Source organism: Puma concolor, chromosome A2 (genome assembly GCF_028749965.1).
Source record: "Puma concolor isolate L17-30 chromosome A2, mPumCon1.1.hap2, whole genome shotgun sequence".
In the NCBI taxonomy this organism is placed as follows: domain Eukaryota; kingdom Metazoa; phylum Chordata; class Mammalia; order Carnivora; family Felidae; genus Puma; species Puma concolor.
The window spans coordinates 68,459,148-68,482,358 of NC_141668.1; the positions used below are offsets into that span (position 1 = coordinate 68,459,148).

Below are 23,211 nucleotides of genomic sequence, written 5' to 3' on the forward strand. Positions count from 1 at the left end.
GGCTCAGGTCATGATCTCGCGGTCCGTGAGTTCGAGCCCCGCATCGGGCTGTGTGCTGACAGCTCACAGCCTGGAGCCTGTTTCGGATTCTGTGTTTCCCTCTTTATTAATGTTATAATGTTTATAAATGTTAAATTTATTTAACGTTAAATAAATAAATGTTAAAAAAAAAAAACTACATGTACTTTTATTGTTTAAGAGTTTTCTGAATTTCTCCTTATATATGGCCCTCATTATTTCTGGTATATTAAGTATGGCCCACAATTCCAGGATAAAAAATGATATTATACAGTTAAGACATTCTGTGGGTAGGTATGTAAAATCTTTGCCATGGTTCTTATTAGTCTTAAGTCTTTAGATGTGCTTTATCTCTTACTATCAGATCACTATCAAATTAAGAGAAATTAGTACTAAAACAAGTAATGTAATAGCACAGTAAGTAGTCCTTAACTTTGGTTTCACATTAGACTCATCAGATGTTTCAAAAATATCAATAAATACCACTGTCCAGACCTCATCCCTAAGATATTCTGATTTAGTTAGTCTGGGGCTCTTCCCCAGCACGTGCTGCCTCGTTGCTTTCTTTCTTTCTTTCTTTCTTTTTTTTTTTTTTGGAAAGCCCCCAAATATTTTTACAGCAGAGCCAAATTTGAGACCCAATCATGAAAAGGTCAAAGCACTGGTCTGGAGTCAGGCTGCCTGACTTCTATCAGGCCTAACACCATGACCTAGGAAAAATTTGATCCCTTTTTTGATCTGCAAAATGGGACTAATTACTGATAGGATAGCTATGAAAAATGTGTGCGAAAAGAATTAGGACAGTGCCTGAATCATATGGTCTGAATATGACCATAATAGCAGAAAGAACATACCCTTCCCTGTTTGCAAATGTAAGAAGGTGAACCATTCAGAAATTAAGTGCCTATTCTACTTTCTCTTGGCAGAAGAGGGGAACAGAAAATAATTTTTAATAGATCTGCACATTCTACTTCTATTCAGGTACTTAAAAAGAGGAGATTTTTGTGTCTGGGAGCAAGGCAGGGTGATATTTGGAGTACCAGATTCCCCAGTTTAGACTGCCTAGCATAAACCCTGCCAGTTCATAAAGTCATCCTTTAGCATATAATCTATCATCCTGAAATTAAAATCAATGGCTAAAGCACAGATTCTACAGATTCCTCTACAAAGACCTAACCAGTAGAATGTAATTCTGTCTTCACAGCGGAGGTAAGAGGCTGGGTAAGTGAGGGTAGAGTTCAACCAAAACTATACTCAATGACATATGAGGAGTGTAATTAAAAGCCAATGATGAGTTAGGTTAGAAATATGATTGACTAAATAGGACCTAAACAATTACTACTCTAGCATTAAAATTACTTCTTTTGCTTCAGGAAATGAAATTATCAGCTGTAGTGTGGTTTGATGGCCTAATGAAACTGGGAGAAACATAAAACTATATAGCCTTTCTTGGCAACAAACAATTTGGAACCAGTTGTTTGTGATTACTGATTGTATTGAAAAGGAGTTCAGTTAACTCCAAGACCAAACTGGGGACAAGTAAGGAGAAATTTTGGCTTTTACAAACAGTCTGTAAGGTTCCCCTAAAACTTCAAAGTCAACCTTTTATGAGAAGGTTACAGAATTTTAATAAAACAAGTCATCAACCACAGCTAAGATCTTCCTCAGACTGGCATTCAACAAAGGGTAAGGAGGAATAATGACCATCAGAACCTTCGCTACTTATATTTTTGAACTTTATTTCAAATTAAGATTGTGTTTTGAATAATGGGCTTAACTTACATTCCAAATGTTTGGTCCATTAATCAAATATTTGTCATATGTGGGCAAGTGTTCTAATCACATCGTTCCCTAAGTATTCATTGAGTTGATATCAATTTAAAAATTAAGTAAACAATCATAGCTGTTCCTTTATTTTTGTGTACTCACAATAAGTACAATTCTTCTTCCACAAACATAATCTTGATATGCAGAATGGCACACTTTATTATTATCTCCTAATGTGACTTGGAGTCATTGATATGCTAACTAGTCACTCTGAATTTGACTATCTGACCTTGCAGTTCAAAATGAAAGCAAATCACTTTACTGAAGACAGTCTTCAAACCAGTTTATAGACTAAAATCCAGCCTCTTATACATATACATCACAATGCTCACACAGAAAAATTTCAGTTTACAGAGAATATTTTATATCTTGAAAAGTAATGTAATTAAGGATCTCAGGAAAATCATTCTGATACAATCTTTTTTGTTCATTTTTTTAAAGTAGACTTCACACCCAGCTCAGAGTCCAACACGGGGCTTAAACTCCTGACCCGGCAATCAAGACCCGAGCTGAGATCAAGAGTTGGATGCTTAACTGACTGAGCCACCCAGGTGTTCCCCATCTTAGATTTTATATTCTTGAGCTTTTTAAATAGAAATATTTCCAGGGACATCAGTTTTCAAAAAACATTTTAAAACAACACTATTCATATTAAACTACTCCTGAAGTATCCTAATGAGGAAAAATAAACACTTCTAATAAAAGTTTCACTGTAATTAAAAAAAAAAATTTTAATGTTTACTTATCTTTGAGAGAAAGTGAGCACATGAATAGGGGAGGGCAGAGAGAGAGAGAGAGAGAGAGAGGGCAGAATCTGAAGCAGGCTCCAGGCTCCGGGCTGTCAGCACAGAGCCTGACATGGGGCTCGAACTCATGAACTGTGAGATCATGCCCTGAGCCGAAATCAGATGCTTAACCAACTGAGCCACCCAGGCACCCCAAAGTTTCACCGTAATTTTAAATGCTCACTTAAATATTTGCTGAGCACTTAACTATGTGCAAAATAGAAGGTGGCAAAGAAAAATGCTACAAATGCTGTCTTAACGTATTAGGGAAATCTTGGTATTTACTTTCTACCCCCAATTCTTGCTAAGGAAAAATGGTATTATAATGTGTCTTTAGGCACTAACCAACATGGAATCTTAAACTTATCACTGTTTCCACCTTAAAGCTTGTTCCTTCTTTGATACTCACTGCCTAATTACTAATGGTAATAATCTACCTTCTCCATCTCCCAAATTAGAACTCTGATAGAACTTGGCCTTTATCCTCCCTGACCTCGTCCATCTATCAGCCACCAGATGCTGCAGACTCCTCTTTAGTCCCTCTCCTCCAACATCTCTGCACCCCCTCAATCTGTCTCCCCTGCCCCTGTGGTTTCCCAACTGAGAGGCATAAAACAATGTGCTGACATGCAAGATTTTTAGAACATTTACACACACTTTTTACCCTTAAAAATAAGAAAGTATGCTTTACTAATACATATTTAGTTTGTGGATCAAATTAAGTACATACATAACTTAGAAATATATGAACTTATATTAATGGTATAGATCAAAAATTGCTGCAAAGGACATGTGAGAAATCAAATTTGGAGACCACGGGACTAGACTGCCAAAAATTACCTTATCTGGTCCTCCTGCTCTCTCTCCACTTCTGTACTTCCACCTGTGCTGTAGCCCTTAAAGATAAATCTGGTCGTGTCCTTTAGCTGACAAAGATCTTTACCTGGTCCTTCATTTCTCTGAGCAAGGCCTACAAGGCCCCTTAGGAAATGCCGGCCTTTCTACCTCTCTACTCTCACTGCTTCTGCTCGCCACCATTCACCTCTGTGCTCTAGCCACACAGTTTCTTACTGTTCTCCACACACCAGGCCCTTTCACAGCTGATTGCCCATATAAGGCTATTCCTCCTGCAAAAGAGGCAGCAAGTAGTAGTATGAGGTTTGTAAAGAAGATCTTTGTTGTCATCTGGACTACAAAGAATTTAGGAAAGTTACTTTATTTTCTAAGCCTCAGCTTCCCCTTTCTTAAAATAATAATGTTCCTCCCTACTCACAGGATTGTGGTAACATTATAGGAGATGACAAAGGTAAAATCACCTGAGCACATTTAATCACTATTAACAATCCTAGGAGGCAGGTACCATCATTATCTGTAATTAACAGATTAAGAAATTGAGATACAAGAGAGGTTGAGTAGCTTGCCCAAGGACACATAATTACTAAGTGGCAGAGCTGGGAGTCAACCAGGCTGCACCAGAGTCAGAGCTCATTACCGTTAGGCTCCCTGTCTTGCTAGGTTTTGATCTGTCTCAACTGTAGTGTCCTTGCTGGAGACAGGAGGAGGAGACAAGATGATGATCAAGTTCCTTCCAATCTAACATCCCATGCTTCTAATTAAAGTCTGAAAGCTCAGGTAATCTGAATTCTAATTAAAATCTGAAAGCTTTATTGGGCCTGACTTTTGTTAGTGTCACAAGAGACCCAGTGTAAGCAATGGCCTCTATGTGTTGGTATTTTACCTAGAGGAACACAGAAGATAACAGGGAGAAAAAATTGAACAGATCCCCTTTTGGGGGTATCAACAGGTCTAGTTGATACCCTATTTTCTGCCCAGTCATGATCAGAATGGAAGATGATATGGATTTTAGCAGTTACTTCCTTTCCCTGAATTTCAAAAGGGAATTTGGACTTTATGGTTTCTTCCCCACCAAAGGCCTTATCACTAAATTAGCATAATCTTAGTTGTTTAGTTCTCTGTACTGTCTTTTTTTTTTTGGTGGTGATCGGGGAGGGGAACATTATCACACTCTTCCCGAACATTCAAAGGCCTCATACATATAATTTAACAGCCTAAAAAAAAGATACTGATGTTCAACACAGCTAGAAAATATATCCTTAAAAAATGGACATACCATAAAGACAGGCCTTAAAGGAATACCTGAAGAAGTCTCCACTAAGCACTACTCTATGATAGGCACTACTCTATGCTGAGGATAAAGCAATGAGTAAAATAAAGTTATCTGCTCCTGCTGGAGCTTGTATTCTGGTAAATAGATAACAGGAGATTAAGTGAAACATATATGCACGTTTGTTAATAAATTTTGGTTTGCTTCTATTCTAGACTCTGGGTTGTAACTGCTAGAATGGAGATGTATACTTATTACTTAGTTTTCAACTATAAATAGTAACTCATCCACAGAGGGCTAGCACAGCATCTGCCATCAGTATGATTGTGAACATTTTCCTAAAGAGGGGAAAAAGGCATTTACTAGATGCTTATGTGCTGTCAATGGGAATATATAAGATTCTACATGTTACCTTGAAAAAGAGAAACAGGGAAGATGACATTAGGGACAGGATTCTAGAACAGGTCAGTGTTAGCCTATGGAATAATTCTTGTGTTGTAGCTCTATACTCCTGGTCATTTTACCAAAAGAGGTTCTTCTAGGGTAACAAGGGACCCTAGAACTATGTGGAGATAATCTTTTGATAGAGAAACAGACTCAGGATCAGAAGCAGTGATTTTAAGATGCAGTCGCTAAAAGCCGTATATCCAACCTATTTTACAATATAAAACATGAAAAGAAAGGTACCACAAAATCTCAGCTGATTAAGCTCTCTAGAAGATAGAGCATTTAAGTATGTTAAGGGCAAAGGTTGAAGAAGGTTAAGCAATACAGCCCTAGACATAAACGCAAATAGAATTAAAATGTGTGTAGGAAGGAATAAGATGATGTCAAAAAGAGTCTCTTTCAAAAGTCTGACTAGTGTCAGCTCTGAACCCGGAAAAGACAAGATAATACTTTATTTTTTTCTCTCCTACAACTAAGGCCTGCTCAGTCCTAACCCCCAAAGTTCAGGATTATTAATATTTATGAGTTAATCACAGTAAGAGGTAAATAGGCTTCTATGCATTGGCCCTGGGAAACTCCAACCACATAACATACGTTGTTCTTGTGGGAAAGTACAGTTTAAGTTCCAAGGAACCAATTTGTGGACTCTTGGAATTGAACTCTCCGTACTTGGCCCGAGGAGAATGGTTCAGCTGACTTTATGATTAGAATAATCAATGTTTCCACAATATCTTGCAAAATTGCAGAATTTTGTAACAACTGCCTACGCGAATTGTGCCAAAGATCAACTGTAAGTGGCAGACTGAAGTCTCAATTCTGTGGCTTGCCCAGCACCGGTTTGGCTAACAGCAAAGAATGCAGGCAGAGCTGCTAACAGCGTGTTTTGATGCTGCCATCTGTATTATATAAATCACTATTTATCTCCCTTGCATTTTGGGCATGATAATGTGAAAGAACTTAGCCTAACTCTTCGGGTATGTTCTGAGGATGTCAAGATGAGACATTCTCCACACAGTAGGAACCATGGCGGTTATTAGGCTAATTAGCCTGACAACTTTAGACATGTGACCAGGCTGCGTTCAGTCTTCAGGTCACTGGAAAAACCTAGCAAAAAAAAGAAAAAAACAAACAAACAAAAAACCCCACCTCAAACCTGAAAATAGTTTCTTAATGGCTGGACCTTTCTCAATAGTCAGAGTGTTTTTGTCATGGCACTGCAGTCGAAATAGCCAAAGAAAAACCCAATATACTAATAATCCACTAAAATTATTTTATAGGTCTCAAATGATACATGGCTCATAGAAAAGAACATATGTTAGGAATAGGAAGAAACAATGTTAGCAAAATCAGGAAAAGGTAAGTATGCCACAGATGAGTCTTAGAAAAATAATCAGCTCACCAGAACATCTCTCATGAGCCCATGTATTCACAATGGCTCTCCCTCTCCTTTCTTGAGTATGCCTTTCCAGGTGCCTAACAATGTCTGAACTAACTATTCTATCACAGAACAAATTCTCTACAGTAAGTGCAGAATATGTAGGTACTCCCAATATATTCTAGTTGACTACAAAATTACAGTACCAATTCTGTTTTCATAGTTAATAATACAAACCTATTCAAAATCTATAGCTTCCATTTTTTTTTCTTTACTGGAAATCAAAGACTAATTTATGCTTTATTGCAGAAAATGCATATTATAAGATGGAATCAGTATCTTAAAAAACAAAATTTGGACTGTACACAAAGAAGTAATGAGTCAGAGACTACTCTATAGTTTAACTGACATCAGAAACTGTAAAACTAACAACTCCCTCTTTTGTATCTTCAGTATTCTGAATGTTCTTGTATACTAGTGTATTATTTGTTTACATTACTATTATCCCATATTACACTATAAGTTTCTTAAAAACAGATTATCACATCCTATTCAACTCTATTTCTCTACTCCCTAGTGGAGCATCTGACATACATCCATGTTCAATAAATGTTTCTTAAACTAGAAGTATAAACTCAGTTGAATACATAAACCCCCATCCTCAATTCTGAAATACATGCGTGTGTGTGTATATGTATATACATGCATATATAAAAGAGACAGATGTTATTTTAATTTTTTCTTCACAAAGAGGGGAGTTGATTTGAGAACTAGATAGTTCGCATTATAATAGAAGGTCACCTAATTTTTTCAGGGAACACTAACATCAGCTTGATCTTAATCACAAAGTAGTGCTCAAAGCTAATTATGGTAATATGTTGATAAACTAGTATCTTAATTCCCAAGCTGAAATAGTCTTGTAGAAAACAAAAAATGTCTAAAATGATTCCATAATTTCTACAGAGATTTTTTTTTTTTTTTTAAAGTCACTATTAGCCATACCCAGCACAATTTATTGTTTACTATGGACCAATGGTTGTGCTAAGCACTTTACTATAATATCTTAATAACCCAAATAATGATAAGAGGTATGTATTATTACCCTGTTTTACTAAGAAATATTTTTTTAATTATTAGGAAAAAAATTGTTGGCCTTAGAGATGATCCGGACCAGTGTTCTCATTTTACTTTAAAACAAACAAACAAATGGGGCGCCTGGGTGGCGCAGTCGGTTAAGCGTCCGACTTCAGCCAGGTCACGATCTCGCGGTCCGTGGGTTCGAGCCCCGCATCGGGCTCTGGGCTGATGGCTCGGAGCCTGGAGCCTGTTTCCGATTCTGTGTCTCCCTCTCTCTCTGCCCCTCCCCCGTTCATGCTCTGTCTCTCTCTGTCCCAAAAATAAATAAACGTTGGTAAAAAAAAAAAAATTAAAACAAACAAACAAACAAACAAAGCCACCAAGAGGAACACAAAAAACAAAACAAAAAAACATTTGTGTTAGAATAAAAATACATAGAAGAAATTACACCAAAAAAAAAAAAAAAGGAAAACTCTTAGAAAAAAGGACTAACTTATCTAAGAAATGGTCAGAATTCAGACTATTATAGTATCTTGAAGAGACACCTGCATTCCCATGTTCACTGTAGCATTATTTGTAATAGCCCAAACATGAAAATAACCTAAGTGGCCATAAATGGATAAAGAAAATGCACGTACACACACACATACACACAGGAAATGTTATTCAGCCATGAAAAAGGAAACCTTACCATTTGCAACAGCATGAATGGACCTTAAGGGCATTATGGTAAGTGAAATAAGTCAGAGAAAAATAGTGTACAATCTCACTTATATGTAGAATCTTAAAAACATCAAACTTACAGAAACAGAGAGTAGGACATTGGTTGCTAGGGGAGGAAGACATGCGAAGATGACAAACTTTCAGTTATAAGATGAATAAGTTCTGGGGATCTAAGGTACAGCATGGTGATTACAGTTAATAATACTGTACTGTATACTTCAAAGTTGCTATGAGAGTAAAACTTTAATGTTCTCACCATAACAACAACAACAAAAAAGTAGTTATGTGAGGTCAAGTATACGTTAACTAACCTTATGTGGTAAACATTTTGCAAACATACACATGTATCAAATCATTACACTGTGTACCTTAAACTTACATATGTTCTATGTTATATGTAAAAACAGTGTATATTTTAAACTGAGGATCTAAGTGAGTACCTCTTCTGAACTGCAGAAACCATATATTTATCTGCCTCATTGCATCCTGTCATTTAGAGGCCCTAAAAGGCAATCTCACAAACAGTTAACCAAAATGGAACTCACTTATCATCTTCCTAATATATTTCCTTTTCGGTCCAGTGTCTCTCAATTATCCACAATATTAAACTTAGAAGAAAACAGAACTCTAGAATTAATTTCCTAGCTTTATTATTACTGCTGTTTTTACTTTTCATTTTAACCCAACTATAGGTGCTAATAAACAGCAACAGTAGTCAACCTGAACCACACTTATCCTTTCTACTGAAAGAACACAGAATACAGGTTTTGGAATCAATCGGACCGACCCTTTTATCCATTTACCACCTGGGTAGCCTCAAACAAATTACTATTCTTTAAAATTTCCAGTTACCTTCAAAACAAATCCTCCCACCAAAAGCAAGGTGTTTTCTTCTTTGTTGTACTGTGAAACATCCATAAATATTGTGAGGATGTGACTAAAGGTGTTTGCTCCAGTAGGATGCCTCAGTGAAATAAGTTTCCTAGTCTCACATACTACGAAATGGGAGACTTCCCACTTGAAGCAAAGAGATGCCTAAAGTACTGTCTTCAATACACCTTTAATGGAGAAAGGGAGTTCACAAGGCTTTTCAAAAATGGAAGGGTGAAAAGAAAGTGGAGAACGGCTGAGATCCACCCACAGAAATAAAAGCAGAAGACAAAGTCCAAAGTAACTTCTACTTAACATCTCAGCAGAGAGTCAGGCATAATGATGAGTGAAAGAAGCCAGACACGAGAATGAATACACACGTACCATTCCATTTCTGTAAAATACGTTAACACAGAAAAACTAAATTATGGCGATGGAAGTCACAACAGTGGTTACCTCCAGATGGAGAGGGGAAGGGGGCCTGAGAGAGCCTTCTGGGATGCTAAAAAATGTTCTGTATCTTGATCTAGGTAGTAGTTTCGTGAGCACATACATATGTAAAAATTCACTGGGCTGAGCACTTCAAATCTGGCCATTTAAATGTAAGAATACCTCAAAATAAAACAAATTAAGGGGACTAGCAATCAAATCAGGGCAAGGACCACAAAAATCCTATAGGATACTGTAAACTTTGCCTTTTTAGGTTTTAAAAATTTTGCCACCTATGGTGTATTTCTGTACGGTGAGAAGCAATACATGTGTCATAAAATAAGTTCAGTGTTTCTTTGAAAGTAACTAGGAAGGTGGAGCCTGGGCAATCTTTGTTGCCTTCTGTGTCTAGGTCTGAGGGGGCCAGAAACCACAAGGCAAGAGTCAGTGGTGGCCAAGTGCCTGACACAAGTACAGGAGACATGGGGAAACAGCTGAGCCCTGACAAGTAACAAGAAATCCCAGAGGTTCTGCCCTCTTACCAGTGTTCGTTAGTAATTCATCTATATACCACGACAACCCCTGATATCCTGTAGGTACTTATTTAACTTTACCTACTTGGTTCAAAATACTCCCATCCTTCCAACAGAATATCTAGAATGACTTCCTCCTGAGTCAATCTGATTACAAAAATCGAACTATAGGCACGAGAAACATAAACTCTACCATAACCATCCATAGCTCTGGACAACACCAAGAAATGACCTGCGTGTTACATGATGTAAAGCTGTGCGCACTCCATCTTAGAGCTTACAGGTTTCGTTAACTGTCAGAACCATGCGCTGTGCTTCTCTGACACATTTATGGAAGATGTTTGTGCGAGTCACAGAGAAGGGGGTACGGGAAACCAATGAACAAACCTAGATCAGCCAATCCTTTACAATCCCCCCATCCCACAAAAGAAAACAAAAAGTGATGTAATGGTCTAAGACAAAGAAAGTAGAATGAGCAAGGCCCTACGACAAACCCTCTAAGTGGGTGATTTCATTCTCACCTTTATCACGATCATAGAGTAAATCTTCTGTGGAGCAAGGGCTCCCATCCTGGGATTCTGGGGGACAGAAGGGAGACACACACGGAGAATGGCTGCTGCAGCTACTGCTGCGCTCCTGCACGGAGGGGGTCTGTGTGTCGATGCTGCGGGTGCTGCTGCTCCGGTAGTGAGCGGGGAGCGGGGCCCTTCGGCCGTCTGGGATCTCCAAAGGCTAGAAGAGAAACCACCGTCACACGCGTGAGCAACAGCACACACCCTTGATTCGTGCAGAAGCACACGGCGCTGTCCTTGTTTTCATATTCCACTGCTAGCTCACCATAATTGCTTCTTCAGAGAGTAAGATACCAGTCTTGTATCTGAGGTTGATTTCTGCACATTGCCTTGACCGAATGAAAAATTTATTTCAAATCCTGATGGAGTTCGGTCTCAAATACTAAGGATAAATTGCTTTACAAATTCCATAGCCCTCTGTATGTATTCGTAGGTTAGCACTTCCCAGAATCCTCCTCAAGGGTAGGGGCTTTGTTTAAACATGGTATCCCTAGTGCCCACCACTGTGTCTGGCACATAGCAGACAACCAACAAACATTTGTCAAATGACGTTATCAAACTGTGCAAGAAATTACTCGGACTTGCTAGTAAGAAAAGTAAAATCTCATATTCACAGGGGTAGATATTTCTATTGGTCCACTCTTAATTTCAACTTTTTAGAGATCAGGAACAGAACTGTTTTCCATTTCCTTTACAAATTACCCCAAATTTCTCATAAAGTGATTTATTCTATTACTATTAAACAAAGGATGTTAACATAACTCAAAACAATTCTACTGTTTTGGTATCCCTCTAACTAGCACTATTCATAAGTTTGCTTGGTTCCAATGCATTGTTTTGAGTGGCAAAAACAAGAATAGAAATGAAATAGAAATGAAACTAAATAGAAATGAAACTAAAATCACAAAAACACACGTTTTAGACCTGAAAAGACCTTAGAGTTCATTATTCCAGAGTCTTTACAAATAAAGAACCTATAACTTAGTGCTTCTGATGTCACACTAATTAAATGGCATGGGAGCCTCTGTCACAGTGGGCTCTCTACTCTTTTTTTTTTTCGAGAGCGAGAGCAAGAGCGAGAGAGAGAGAGAGCATGAGTGAGGGAGGGGCAGAGAGAAAGGGAGACACAGAATCTGAGGCAGGCTCCAGGCTCTGAGCTGTCAGCACAGAGCCCGACGCGGGGCTCGAACTCACGAACCGTGAGATCACGACCCGAGCCCAAGTCGGACGCTTAACGGACTGAGCCACCCAGGCACCCCATACTCTGCTTCTGCTGTAAAGGAAATCTTACTCCATTTTCCTAATCTGTGTGCTAATGAAGTAAACTCAACAAGTAAAATTCTATGCATTAATCACTTAAAGTATTTTGTTATTATAGAGGCAAGACTGCAATGCTAAGAAAAAGAACAAATACACACTTAGTGTATTTACAACTTATTTTTACCATGTACTGCTTTTACTCTGAGCTTTGTCATTTCAGAGTTTTTAGAAACACTGTCAGAGGGATAATGGAGTATGATAAAATTAGACAAGATTCAAAACGTGTCAATTTTTCTATAACGAACAACCAAGTTAAGTCAAGGCTGAAACCATTAACTACTGAAATAAAAACTTCATTTATCTATACAATGCTGTTAAACCAAAACTATAGCATCCTGATAATGACTACCCTACTATAAAGAGAATATTCAATTATGTAAATATTAGTTCATTTTGTAAACAAATAAGAAAGTAAAACTTTCCAATTAAAGAAAGAAATATTCCCAAAGGAATATTAACTTCGTTGGTCAAACGCTAAGAAAATGTTACTTTAAAATTTTTTCTTTCATTTAAATAAATTTAGATTTTAATTACAATTCTACACTAAATGTTAGAATGAACAAAGAATAAACCAATGGCGCAGGTGTTTTTGGACAAAATTGTATCGCAATATAAGATGTGTGAAGTTCTCGGGGTAACCCATAAGGAAAGGCCATTTTCAAAATTATATTTGAGGGCTTCATGACAGAATTATTTCTTAAAATTTAGATATCTGTCAAGGAAAATGTTACTTTAATAAAAGTGTCAGTATTGGTAAGCAGTAAAAAAATATGATGCATAAATCTATAATTAAAAAAATTAAGAATTTGAGTTATCTTTCATTCATGTCCTATTTGATAAACACAGTCTTTCTGTATTCCCATTCCTTAATCTATAACTGGGTAATATATACCAATCTCCTTCACCAACTTTGTTTTGTTATGAGAGAGTACAAGAATTATAAGAACAAAACAGATTTTAAAAATTTACTGTTTACACAAAATAACAATGGGAAAATATAAAAGCTTAGAAGACTGATATACTTAACAGGACAGTTTTCTTTAGTTATTGGCAGGCTCACTAATGGTAACATTTTGTTTATTAAAACTTTGAGGCACACTTAATCATCAATCGAAAAAATTGTAAAAATTAGTATTGTAGCTGTAAGTGTGTAGGTTACCCTAGAGTAATTCTGAAATGGCTACTGTGAAATTAGAATATAACTTATTTAAAAGCAGAACTGTATAAAAATTTTACCTGTTTAAGTATAGCTGACATACAATGCGCATTAGTTTCAGCTGTACAACACAGTGAATGGACACGTCCATACATTACGCGATGCTCACCACTAATGTAGCTTACCCCGTCACCACACAACGCTATTACTATAACCACTGTACCTTTCATCCCTGTGATTTATTTATTCTGTAACTGGAAGCATATACCTCCCACTCCCCTTCCCCTTTTTTGCTCATCCTCCCACCCTCTCCCTGCTGGCAACCACCAGTTTGTATTTACGGGCCTGTGTGTTCATTTGTTTTGTTTTTAGACAGGTGAAATTATATGGTATTTGTCTTTCTGAGTTATTTCACATAGCATAATACTCTCTAGGTCCATTCACATCGTCACAAATGGCAAGATCTCATTCTTTTTTATGGCTGAGTAACATTCCATTGTGCGTGTTTTATTTATATTCATATGTACTTTCATATATTTTATAGATTAATTATATATATATTAAACACACACGCACACCACATCTTCTTCATCTGTCAATGGACACTTAGGTTGCTTCCATATCCAGGCTATTCTAAATAATGCTGCAGAAAGCAAAGGCATGCACCCATCTTTTTGAATTAGTGTTTTTGTTTTCTTGAGATTATGTTATTAAGTTTTATATTCTAGTACAGTTTGTTTTGATGTTCTTAAGGATCAGCAAATATGTGACTGATTCTTTCATCTTCAAAGAATTAAACCAATTTCACTTCCTTACATTAATGCTTTTAAACGTTACTTAATGTATAAAGGAAACATTTTAATGATGATGTGCTAAGAGATGACATAATTTCCAAAAATGTCTTTATAGCATGATAAATATAAATTAAAAATTTAAATAAAACATCTAGGAAGAAAAAAATTGCACAACCTTTCGGGAGGATAATTTTAGCAATAGTCATCAAAATTTAAACATACAAATGTTTTGACTCAGCAATTTCACTGCTAGAAATTGTTTGCAGGAGTACACAATGTTTCCTAAAGCACTGCTTGAGATGACAAAAACTGAAAATAATGTAAATGTCCATCAACATGGAACTTCTAAATTATGGTGCATTCATACAATGATTCACTACGTTCACACACATACACACGTCAAGAAGGATCACAAGAAATTATGCATAATGCTCGTATCTGCTAATAAGCAATACTGAGAATTGAAAGAAAGTTTTACGTTTTAATTTTACAAATGTAAGATTGGACTCTGTGACTTTTGAAATTAATTAACTTTTAAAACCTGCACATTATTTAAAGGAATCAGATACACATTTGACATAAATTAAATCATTATTTTGGTTCAAAAAAAATCACAGAGATAATTAAGTCAAAGGTTATTCTATGCTTTCTTTTGTTGAGTATGTATTTGTAATGTGGCCAAATATACGTTCACATGCAGTAGTGCCCAGATTACTTTTCTGGGACAGAGGTAATTTATAAAGCATTTTTGGTGAATTTAAAATGGTTCAAAGACCTAACCACAAGAGAAACCTAAAATTAAAAAACTCCTAGAAGAAAACACAAGTATTATTGTGGCCTTATATTTAGGTAATGGTTTCTTAAGTATGACACCAAGTATACAAATATGACACCAAGTAAACAAAAGAAAAACAATAAATCAAACGTTATCAAAATTGAAAATGTCCTTTAAAGGACATCATCAAGAAAATAAAAAGTGAAGAGACAACCAAAGGATGGGTATTTTCAAGTCCTACATCTAATAAGAAATTGTATCTAGAAAATAAAAAAAAAACTTTATAAAGAATTTCTATAATTCAATAGAAAAAAGGCAAAATAATCCAGTTTTATGATTATAAATGTTCTAAACAGACAATTTTCCAAAGAAGACACACAAATGGCCAACAGCACACGAAAAGACGCTTAATGTCTTTAATATCATTAGATTCAGAAAATGCACAGCAACACCATGAGATACCATTTCACATCTACTAGGATGGATGTAATAAAAAAAGACAGAATTACAGGTATAGGTAAAGATGGAGAAATTGGAACCTCCATACAAGTAAATCGTGTAGTGCAGAATGTAAAAGTGCAGCCACTTTGGCAAAACAGTCTGGCAGTTTCTCAAAAGGTTAAACAAAGAGCTACCATACCAGCAATTCCACAACTAGGTATATGCCCAAGAGAAATGAAAACATGTTCACATGAAATCTCATACATGAATTTCATAGCAACATTATTCATAATAGCTAAAAAGTAGAAACCAGACAATGTTCATCAACTGATGACTAGCTGAATAAAATTCATACAATTGGGTATTTGGCAATAAAAAGGAATGAAATACAGATAAATGTTACCACTTGGGTGAACCTTAAAAACATTATGCTGAATGAAAAAAAACAGCTACAAAAGGCCACGTGTTGTATGATTCCATTTACAAGAAATGTCTAGAACAGGCAAATTTGCAGACAGATAAAGTAGATTAGTGGTTGCCTACCGCTGGGGACACTGGAAGGAAATGAGGGATGGTTACTGAAGGACACAGAGTTTCTTCCCAGGGTGATGAAAAGGCTGTAAAATTGACTGTGGTGATGGTTGCACAACTGTGAATATGCTTAAAAAAAAAAAAAAAAACCCACTGAGCTGCACACATTACATTGGTAAATTGTATGGTATGTGAATTATAGCTAATCAAACTGTTACCAAAAAAAAAAAAAAAAAAAAAAAAAGGACTACTGAGACAGTTCTGAATGCTAAAGGAGAAAAAAGATTCGAACATGTCATGTAACCTTACCTTGGACACTTCCTCCTTTCCATTATTTTCTTTAATGAATACCTTCTCTAATTCAGGACTTATTCCTTCTACATTGCAGGGCACACGTGAAACTGATGATTTTGGCACTGATATATTTGACAGTGGCATAGGGACTGATCTTGATCCAGTAGCCTACAAAATATAAGACAAGGTGGGGTCAAATTATTTGTGGTCAAAAAAAACAAAAATCAAGAAATCAAGAATTGAAGAGCATGGTAAATCTGAAAATGGAAAACTCAATGAACAGAGATTTTTCAATATTATAAATACACTATATATCCAGATACACCCACAGAAATGTAGGTTCTAAAGTAAGGAAGGTCCAGAGCCGAAATAACCCTTTATGTAAGTGTCAAGTTTTAATAGTATAATGCATACATTTTTTTGGTAGGATGGCAGACAGAACCTTCTGCACAGTTTAATTTTTTCCCTTTTGTTGTTTTTACTAAAAAAACAGTTGAAATCATGTCAGTTAAATGTATCATGTGGCTTTACCAGACACCTCTGTGTTTAAAAGATTTATTTCCCTCACTGTTAAAATTACCTTCCAGTATTTTTCATTTCCATTTGTCAACCATTTGAGAAAACCTTCTGGATTATTAAGTAATGTGGCAACAATGTATCATGCTAAGTTCAGTAACACAATTGATATCCTTAAGGTTGTTTTTCAAAAGTCCTTTGGAGGAGTTCTCAAAAATTAACCACCTCTCACAGCTGTCATAGAAGGTACCTTAAAGACTTTTTTTTTTTTTTTTAAATCCAGTATAGTTAACATAGTGTTATATTACTTTCAGGTGTACAATATTGTGCTTCAACAATTCTATATATTTCTTGGTGCTCATCATAATAAGTGTACTGTTAATCCCCTTTACCCATCCCCCCACCACTTCCCCTCTGGTGACCATCAGTGTGTTCTCTATAGTTAAGAGTAAGACGAGCTTTTTGATGCTCAAGGAACTAATACCAGATTGGAAATGAGGAAAATAAAGATGAACAAGGCAAAAGTAAAAATGATACATGATCTCTCTCTTACTCTGAATGATTAAAGTTGATACATAGGATTCATACTGAGGTAGACTGCTAATCATTGATTAACACATGAACAATTATTTCCTCTACTCAGGGCTGTGTTTCTGCCATCTGTGAGCGGCTGCCTGCTAATGCCCTTTGTTATGATGCACACGTTTTTGTTTTTTTTTCATATGAAAGTTGTAATTCTTTGTCATACATTTGCTGTTTACTTTAGATCAAATACCTTTCTTTCAGTACTTTTATGGTTTTTCATTTTAAATATTTAACCTATCATGATTCATTTCTGTGTATGGTGTGAGGCGGTATTTTTTTTTTTTTTTTTTTTTTGCCACACAGTAATCAAACTGCCAAGATTTCTTTATGATTCTATATTTGATTTCCTTATGATTTCTATATTTGATTTGATTTTCTTAACTGATAATCCCTATACAAAGTTTCACTTTAATTGCTGATATTTATAGTACATGTTGGTATCTCATAGGAAAAGTCTTTTCAAATTTTCTTTTCTATTAATTGGCATTAATTTTCCATGTGACTTTTGAAGACAACTTTTCAAGAAACAAAACCATTACTTTTAAATTTCCACTGGAATTCAATTTGAAAATTTCAATTTTCTGGAATTCAATTAATTTCAGGTAAATGGCTATTTGAAAAATGAGTCTTCCCTTCTCATGCATGAATGTGTTGAGATTTCCCATTAAGGTCTTGGTTTTCTACCTCATATTCTCAATAAAGTCTTACAGTTTGCATATTTCTCTTAAGTCTAATTCTTGGCATTTTATACATATTTTTGTATATACTAACATGTTATTGCTAATTGTAACATAACAAGAAACATGTATTTGGAATCTTCCCTGGTTCTTGACACACATTTCCTACAACTCTTATAATTTCCTGACTGATAGATATGCTAGCAGCATCTTTTGTTCTAATATTTGGTTTCTGACCATGGAACCTGACACAGAGGTTCTTAAATTCCTTGGAATTTCCTGGGTGATAGAAGAGTCTTCTAATGAGGGGACTTTTTTTTTTTAAACTTTTTTTAAAAGTTTATTTATTTATTTTGAGAGAGGGGGAGAGAGAGAGAGACAGAGTGCAAGCGGGGGAGGGAAAGAGAGGGGGATAGAGAGAGAATCCTGACTAGGTTTCATGCTGTCAGTGCACAGCCCGACAAGGGGCTCCATCCCATGAACTGAGATCATGACTGGAGCTGAAATCAAGAGTCAGATGCTTAACCGAATGAGCCACCCAGGTGCCCCTAATGAGGTGACTCTTGACAGGCTCCTGGATAGGTTCAGGATGAGGGCTAGTCAACAGGAAGATGAAGCCATGATTACAAACTTGGAACTTTCAGCCCCACACATCCTCTGGAGATGGCAGAGGGGCTGGAGAGTGAGTTAATAATGGATAATGCCTATGTGATAAAGCCTTCATAAAAATCTCTAAACTTTGGTTTTAGAGAACTTCTAAATTGGTGAATACATATCCATAAGCCCTGTGTACCTACCTCTTCATCTAACTGTTCATCTGCATCCTTTATTATATCTCTTATAATAAAGTGGTAGACCTAAGTGTTTCCCTGAGTTCTGTGACCTGTTATAGCAAATTACTGAACCTGAAGAAGGGTGGTTAGGAATTCCTTCTTTATAGTCAGATGGTCAGAAGTACAGATGACAACCTGGGACCTGTGACTGACATCTTAACAGGGTTGGGTAGTCTTATGGGACAGAGCCCTTAAATTGTGGGGTCTGTGCCAACTCTGAATAATTAGTTATAACTGAATTGCAGGATACTTAGTTAGTGTTTGGAATTGGCAAGTTGGTTGGTGTGGGAAAACCTCCCACACGTTTGGTGTTAGAGGCACTGTAAGTAGAGGGTACAGTGGTTTACCTTCATTAGTATAAAACTACTGATTTTTATAGGCTTATATTTTATCTTATCTTCTCATTATCAGTTTCTTTTTGTTGTGAAAAATTATAATCATAAACATAATTAAACACTATACAACAATGAACTTCAGTACACATCATCCACCTTCAAAATTACCAACATCTGCCAATCTTGTTTCATCTAAACATCTATTTTTCTTCTGTTCTTAGATTATTTGAAAGCACATTCCAGACTTCATACTTCACCTACAAGTATTTCAGTATGTATAGCAGATAATTATTTTTACACATAACCACGATGCCAAAAATTCAATGTAAATTAGGAACATGTGCCAAAGTCTTTTTTGTTGTCAGCAAGTCAATAGGTCTTCTATAAATCTATTGGGCTCTTACAGAAAAAGTGCTTAAAATAAACAGAGTAAAGAATAACACACTATTTCTACCAGATTAAGAAGAAAAAATTGTACTTTGTCTCTATAATTTTGCCTTTTCAAGAATTTAATATAATGAATCATATACTATGTAGCCTTTTGCTTCTGACTTCATTCACTTAACATGGTATTTTTGAGAATCAACCATGTCTTTGTAAGTATCAGGAGTTCCTTCCTTTTTCCTGCTGAAAAGTATTGCATGGGTGTTACAAAATGTTGTTTTATCTATTCATCAGTTGATGGATATTTGTTTCCATTTTTTGACTATTATAAATAATGCCTCCATGAACACTGATGTACGAGTCTTAGTGTGGACATACATTTTTATTTTTCGTGGCTAGATATCAACGAGTGAAATTTGGGGGCTCTATGGTCAGTGTGTAACTTTTTAAGAAAATGCCAAACTGTTTTTCACAGTGGTGGTACCATTCGGTCTTCCCATCAGCACTGTGTGTCTGTTCTAGTTGATCCAAATCCTCACCAACACTTGGTATAGGCTATTCTGTCAGTTTTAATGGTTTAGTTCATTGACTTTCATTTTCTAAATAGATTATATTGCATACAGATAACAATAACTATTTTTTTTCTTACTGCTCTGTCTAGAGCCTCTAAACTACTAGCAAATAATATCAATAACTGTGGGCATCTACGACTTGATTTTTATTTTAACAAATGTTTCCAATATTTTACTGTTAGGATCTCACCACATTTGCATTTTAGTCACATTAAGAAACGTCATATTTTTAATTTTTTTTTCAACGTTTATTTATTTTTGGGACAGAGAGAGACAGAGCATGAACGGGGGAGGGGCAGAGAGAGAGGGAGACACAGAATCGGAAACAGGCTTCAGGCTCCGAGCCATCAGCCCAGAGCCTGATGCGGGGCTCGAACTCACGGACCGCGAGATCGTGACCTGGCTGAAGTCGGACGCTTAACCGACTGCGCCACCCAGGCGCCCCAGAAACGTCATATTTTTAGTAAAGCCGGTTTTTACCACGTATAGATAACTGAGTTTTTATCAGGTGTTATTCAGCATCTACTGTGATCTTCATACGCAATGAACTAAACTAATATATTTCTTAATGCAAAATCATCCTTATGTTTGTGAAACATCTCTGATTAGATTTGTTTTGATTCACTACTTGGGTTTCTTCTTCTATACTTCTACATTTGATTTACTAAAATTTACATCAATATTTTTTTAATATTTATTTATTTTTGAGAAGGAAGAGAGACAGGCAGACACAGAGTGCAAGGGGCGGGGGGCGGGGGGGTGGGCAGGGGAAGAGAGAGGGAGACACAGAACAGAAGCAGGTTCCAGGCTCTGAGCTGTTAGCACAGAGCCCGACACAGGGCTTGAACTCACAAACTGAACCATGAGATCATGACCTGAGCCAAAGTTGGACGCTCAACCAACTGAGCCACCCAGGTGCCCCTAAAATTTATATCAATATTTTAGGTGAATTTGGTCTAGAAAAGCATCTCCCAAACTATATTCCATGGGAAGTACATGTTCCTACGGAGGCAGGAGAACCACAACAAAACCCCAATCCTCAATTTCTTCTAAGGTAAAATAGGTGTAAATAGATATAAAGAGATATAGATGGCTTAAGGTACCATTAGGAAGATTAAATGAGATAATGCCCATAGTTGCTTAACAAGTAAATGAGCTAGGATTTAGCCAGGCCAGCATCAATCATTCTGGAGATGACTACACTCTATTACATCTATTATTAAAAGAAAATTACATATATGGAGGAAAAATAAAACTTCTTGCAACAATTTAACAAGCAGTAACAATTTAGTAGAGCCAGGGATTTAGATTTTTAATTCTGCAACCCAACAATAATGGATTCTCCCTTTATAATGAACCCTTTCAAAGGAATTCTTCAAATCTGGACAAGAAATTAGCCTACCTGAGTGTGATTGATGGTTACATGGTTGCCAGGAAGAGGTGACTGACGCTCTTTCTCTTTACTGTGCCGACTGCTCTGTTTACTACGTTGTAGCTGCTGCCTCAGTTTGGCAATCTGCTTTGGGGAGGGGGGAGAAATAAGATGAGAACAACAGTGAATACCAGTTTTTAAGTACTTCTTATTTTAATTTTTGGATGCTGGTAATTTTTTCCTCAAAGGTTTCAAGAAGAGATAATATTTCACTGCAAAGATTTATTCTTCTACATTTTTAAGATTAAAACTATTGAAAATAAGAGGTACAAACTTCCAGTTATACAATGAGTAAGTCACAGGGATATAAAGTACAGCACGGGGAATACAGTCACTAATATTGAAATCATTATGTTTGGTGACAGAAAGTAACTAGACTTTTCGTGGTAATCATTTCATAATGCATAAAAATGTTGAATCACGATGTTGTACAACGGAAACTAACATGTTAACTACACTTCAATAAAATGTATGCTACGAATGCTTTACTTGCCCAATTGAAATAGTGTTTTGGTAAACATGCAGACTAAATTTTTCCAGATTATTTCAGATTTTACACCAAGTATCTTTGTACACCAAGTATCTACCTCTTTAAACACTTTTTATAAGGCAAAAAACTAGTGTTTCACATGCTAATTAAAGTCAAAGCCCATATATTAACATGGAGACCACATTAGTTTCTAAGTTTCCATCTTACATAAACAAAACACTCCTGGTTTAAAACACTTTAAAATTTTCAATCTTTTCATGGTGAGGAAATCCAAGCATTTAGCATTAGTAACTTCCTAGTACTGAATATCTTACTATACATTACTCTTTAGTCACTCAACTTTAATTTTCCAGCTCAATTGAGATATAATTGACATATGATGTTGTCTAAGTTTAAGGTACAGAACATGTTAATTTGATACATTTATATATTGCAAAATGATGCCACCGTAGCATCAGTTAACATGTCTATCCTATCACAAAATTACTACATCTTTTTTTGGGTGAGAACAGTTGAGATTTACTCTCTTAACAGCTTTTAAATATACAATACAATATTATTAAGTATAATCAAAATGCTACACATTAGATCCCCAGAACTTATTCATCTTATAACTGGAAGTCTGTACCTTTTGCCAACCCCAATTTCCTCTACCCTTCAGCTCCTGGTAACTACCATTCTACTGTTTCTGTGAGTTCAATCTTTACAGAACCCGCATACAAGTCATATCACATAATATTTGTCTTTGCCTCACTTATTTCACTTAGCATAATGCCTTCAAGGTTGATCCAGGATGTTATAAATGGCAGGATATCTTTCTTTCTCATGGCTGAATAATATTACAGTGGAGATACACACACACACACACACACACACACACACACACACACACACACTCTCTCATACTACATGTTCTTTATCCATTCATTTGTTGGTGGACACTGGCTATAGTCAGAAGACTTTTAAAAAACAAATGTAACTTAGACTGTATTCTCCTAAGTGGAATGGTAACATTCCCAGGCTTAAGAGAAAAGTCATTATTACCATATGGCTTGGAATTCATTAAACTACTGGTATTTACCCCCCAAAAAATATAAAAACACTAAGTCAAAGGGATACAGGCATCCCTACTTTCATAGCAGCAAAACTATGGAAGCAGCCCAAGTGTTGGTAGATGAATGGATAAAGATGTGGTACACACACACACACAAACACACACACACACACACACACACACACACACACACACACACACACACTTGAATATTATTCAACTATAAAAAAAGAATGAAATC

General features: G+C 36.1%; 1 protein-coding gene across 2 annotated transcripts in view; it reads right to left on the reverse strand.

Moving 5' to 3' along the window:
- GLCCI1 (glucocorticoid induced 1) overlaps positions 1-23,211 on the reverse strand; it is a 107,367-nt gene that overhangs the window by 7,821 nt on the left and 76,335 nt on the right. The window contains exons 4-6 of one of the 2 annotated variants that reach the window (XM_086695515.1): positions 21,397-21,513; positions 16,108-16,260; positions 10,731-10,941 (exon numbers count right to left, since the gene is read on the reverse strand). In XM_086695515.1, coding sequence (XP_086551641.1) covers positions 10,731-10,941; positions 16,108-16,260; positions 21,397-21,513 — 481 coding nt within the window. The remainder of the gene's footprint in view (positions 1-10,730; positions 10,942-16,107; positions 16,261-21,396; positions 21,514-23,211) is intronic. The other variant, XM_086695509.1, reaches the window with a different exon arrangement.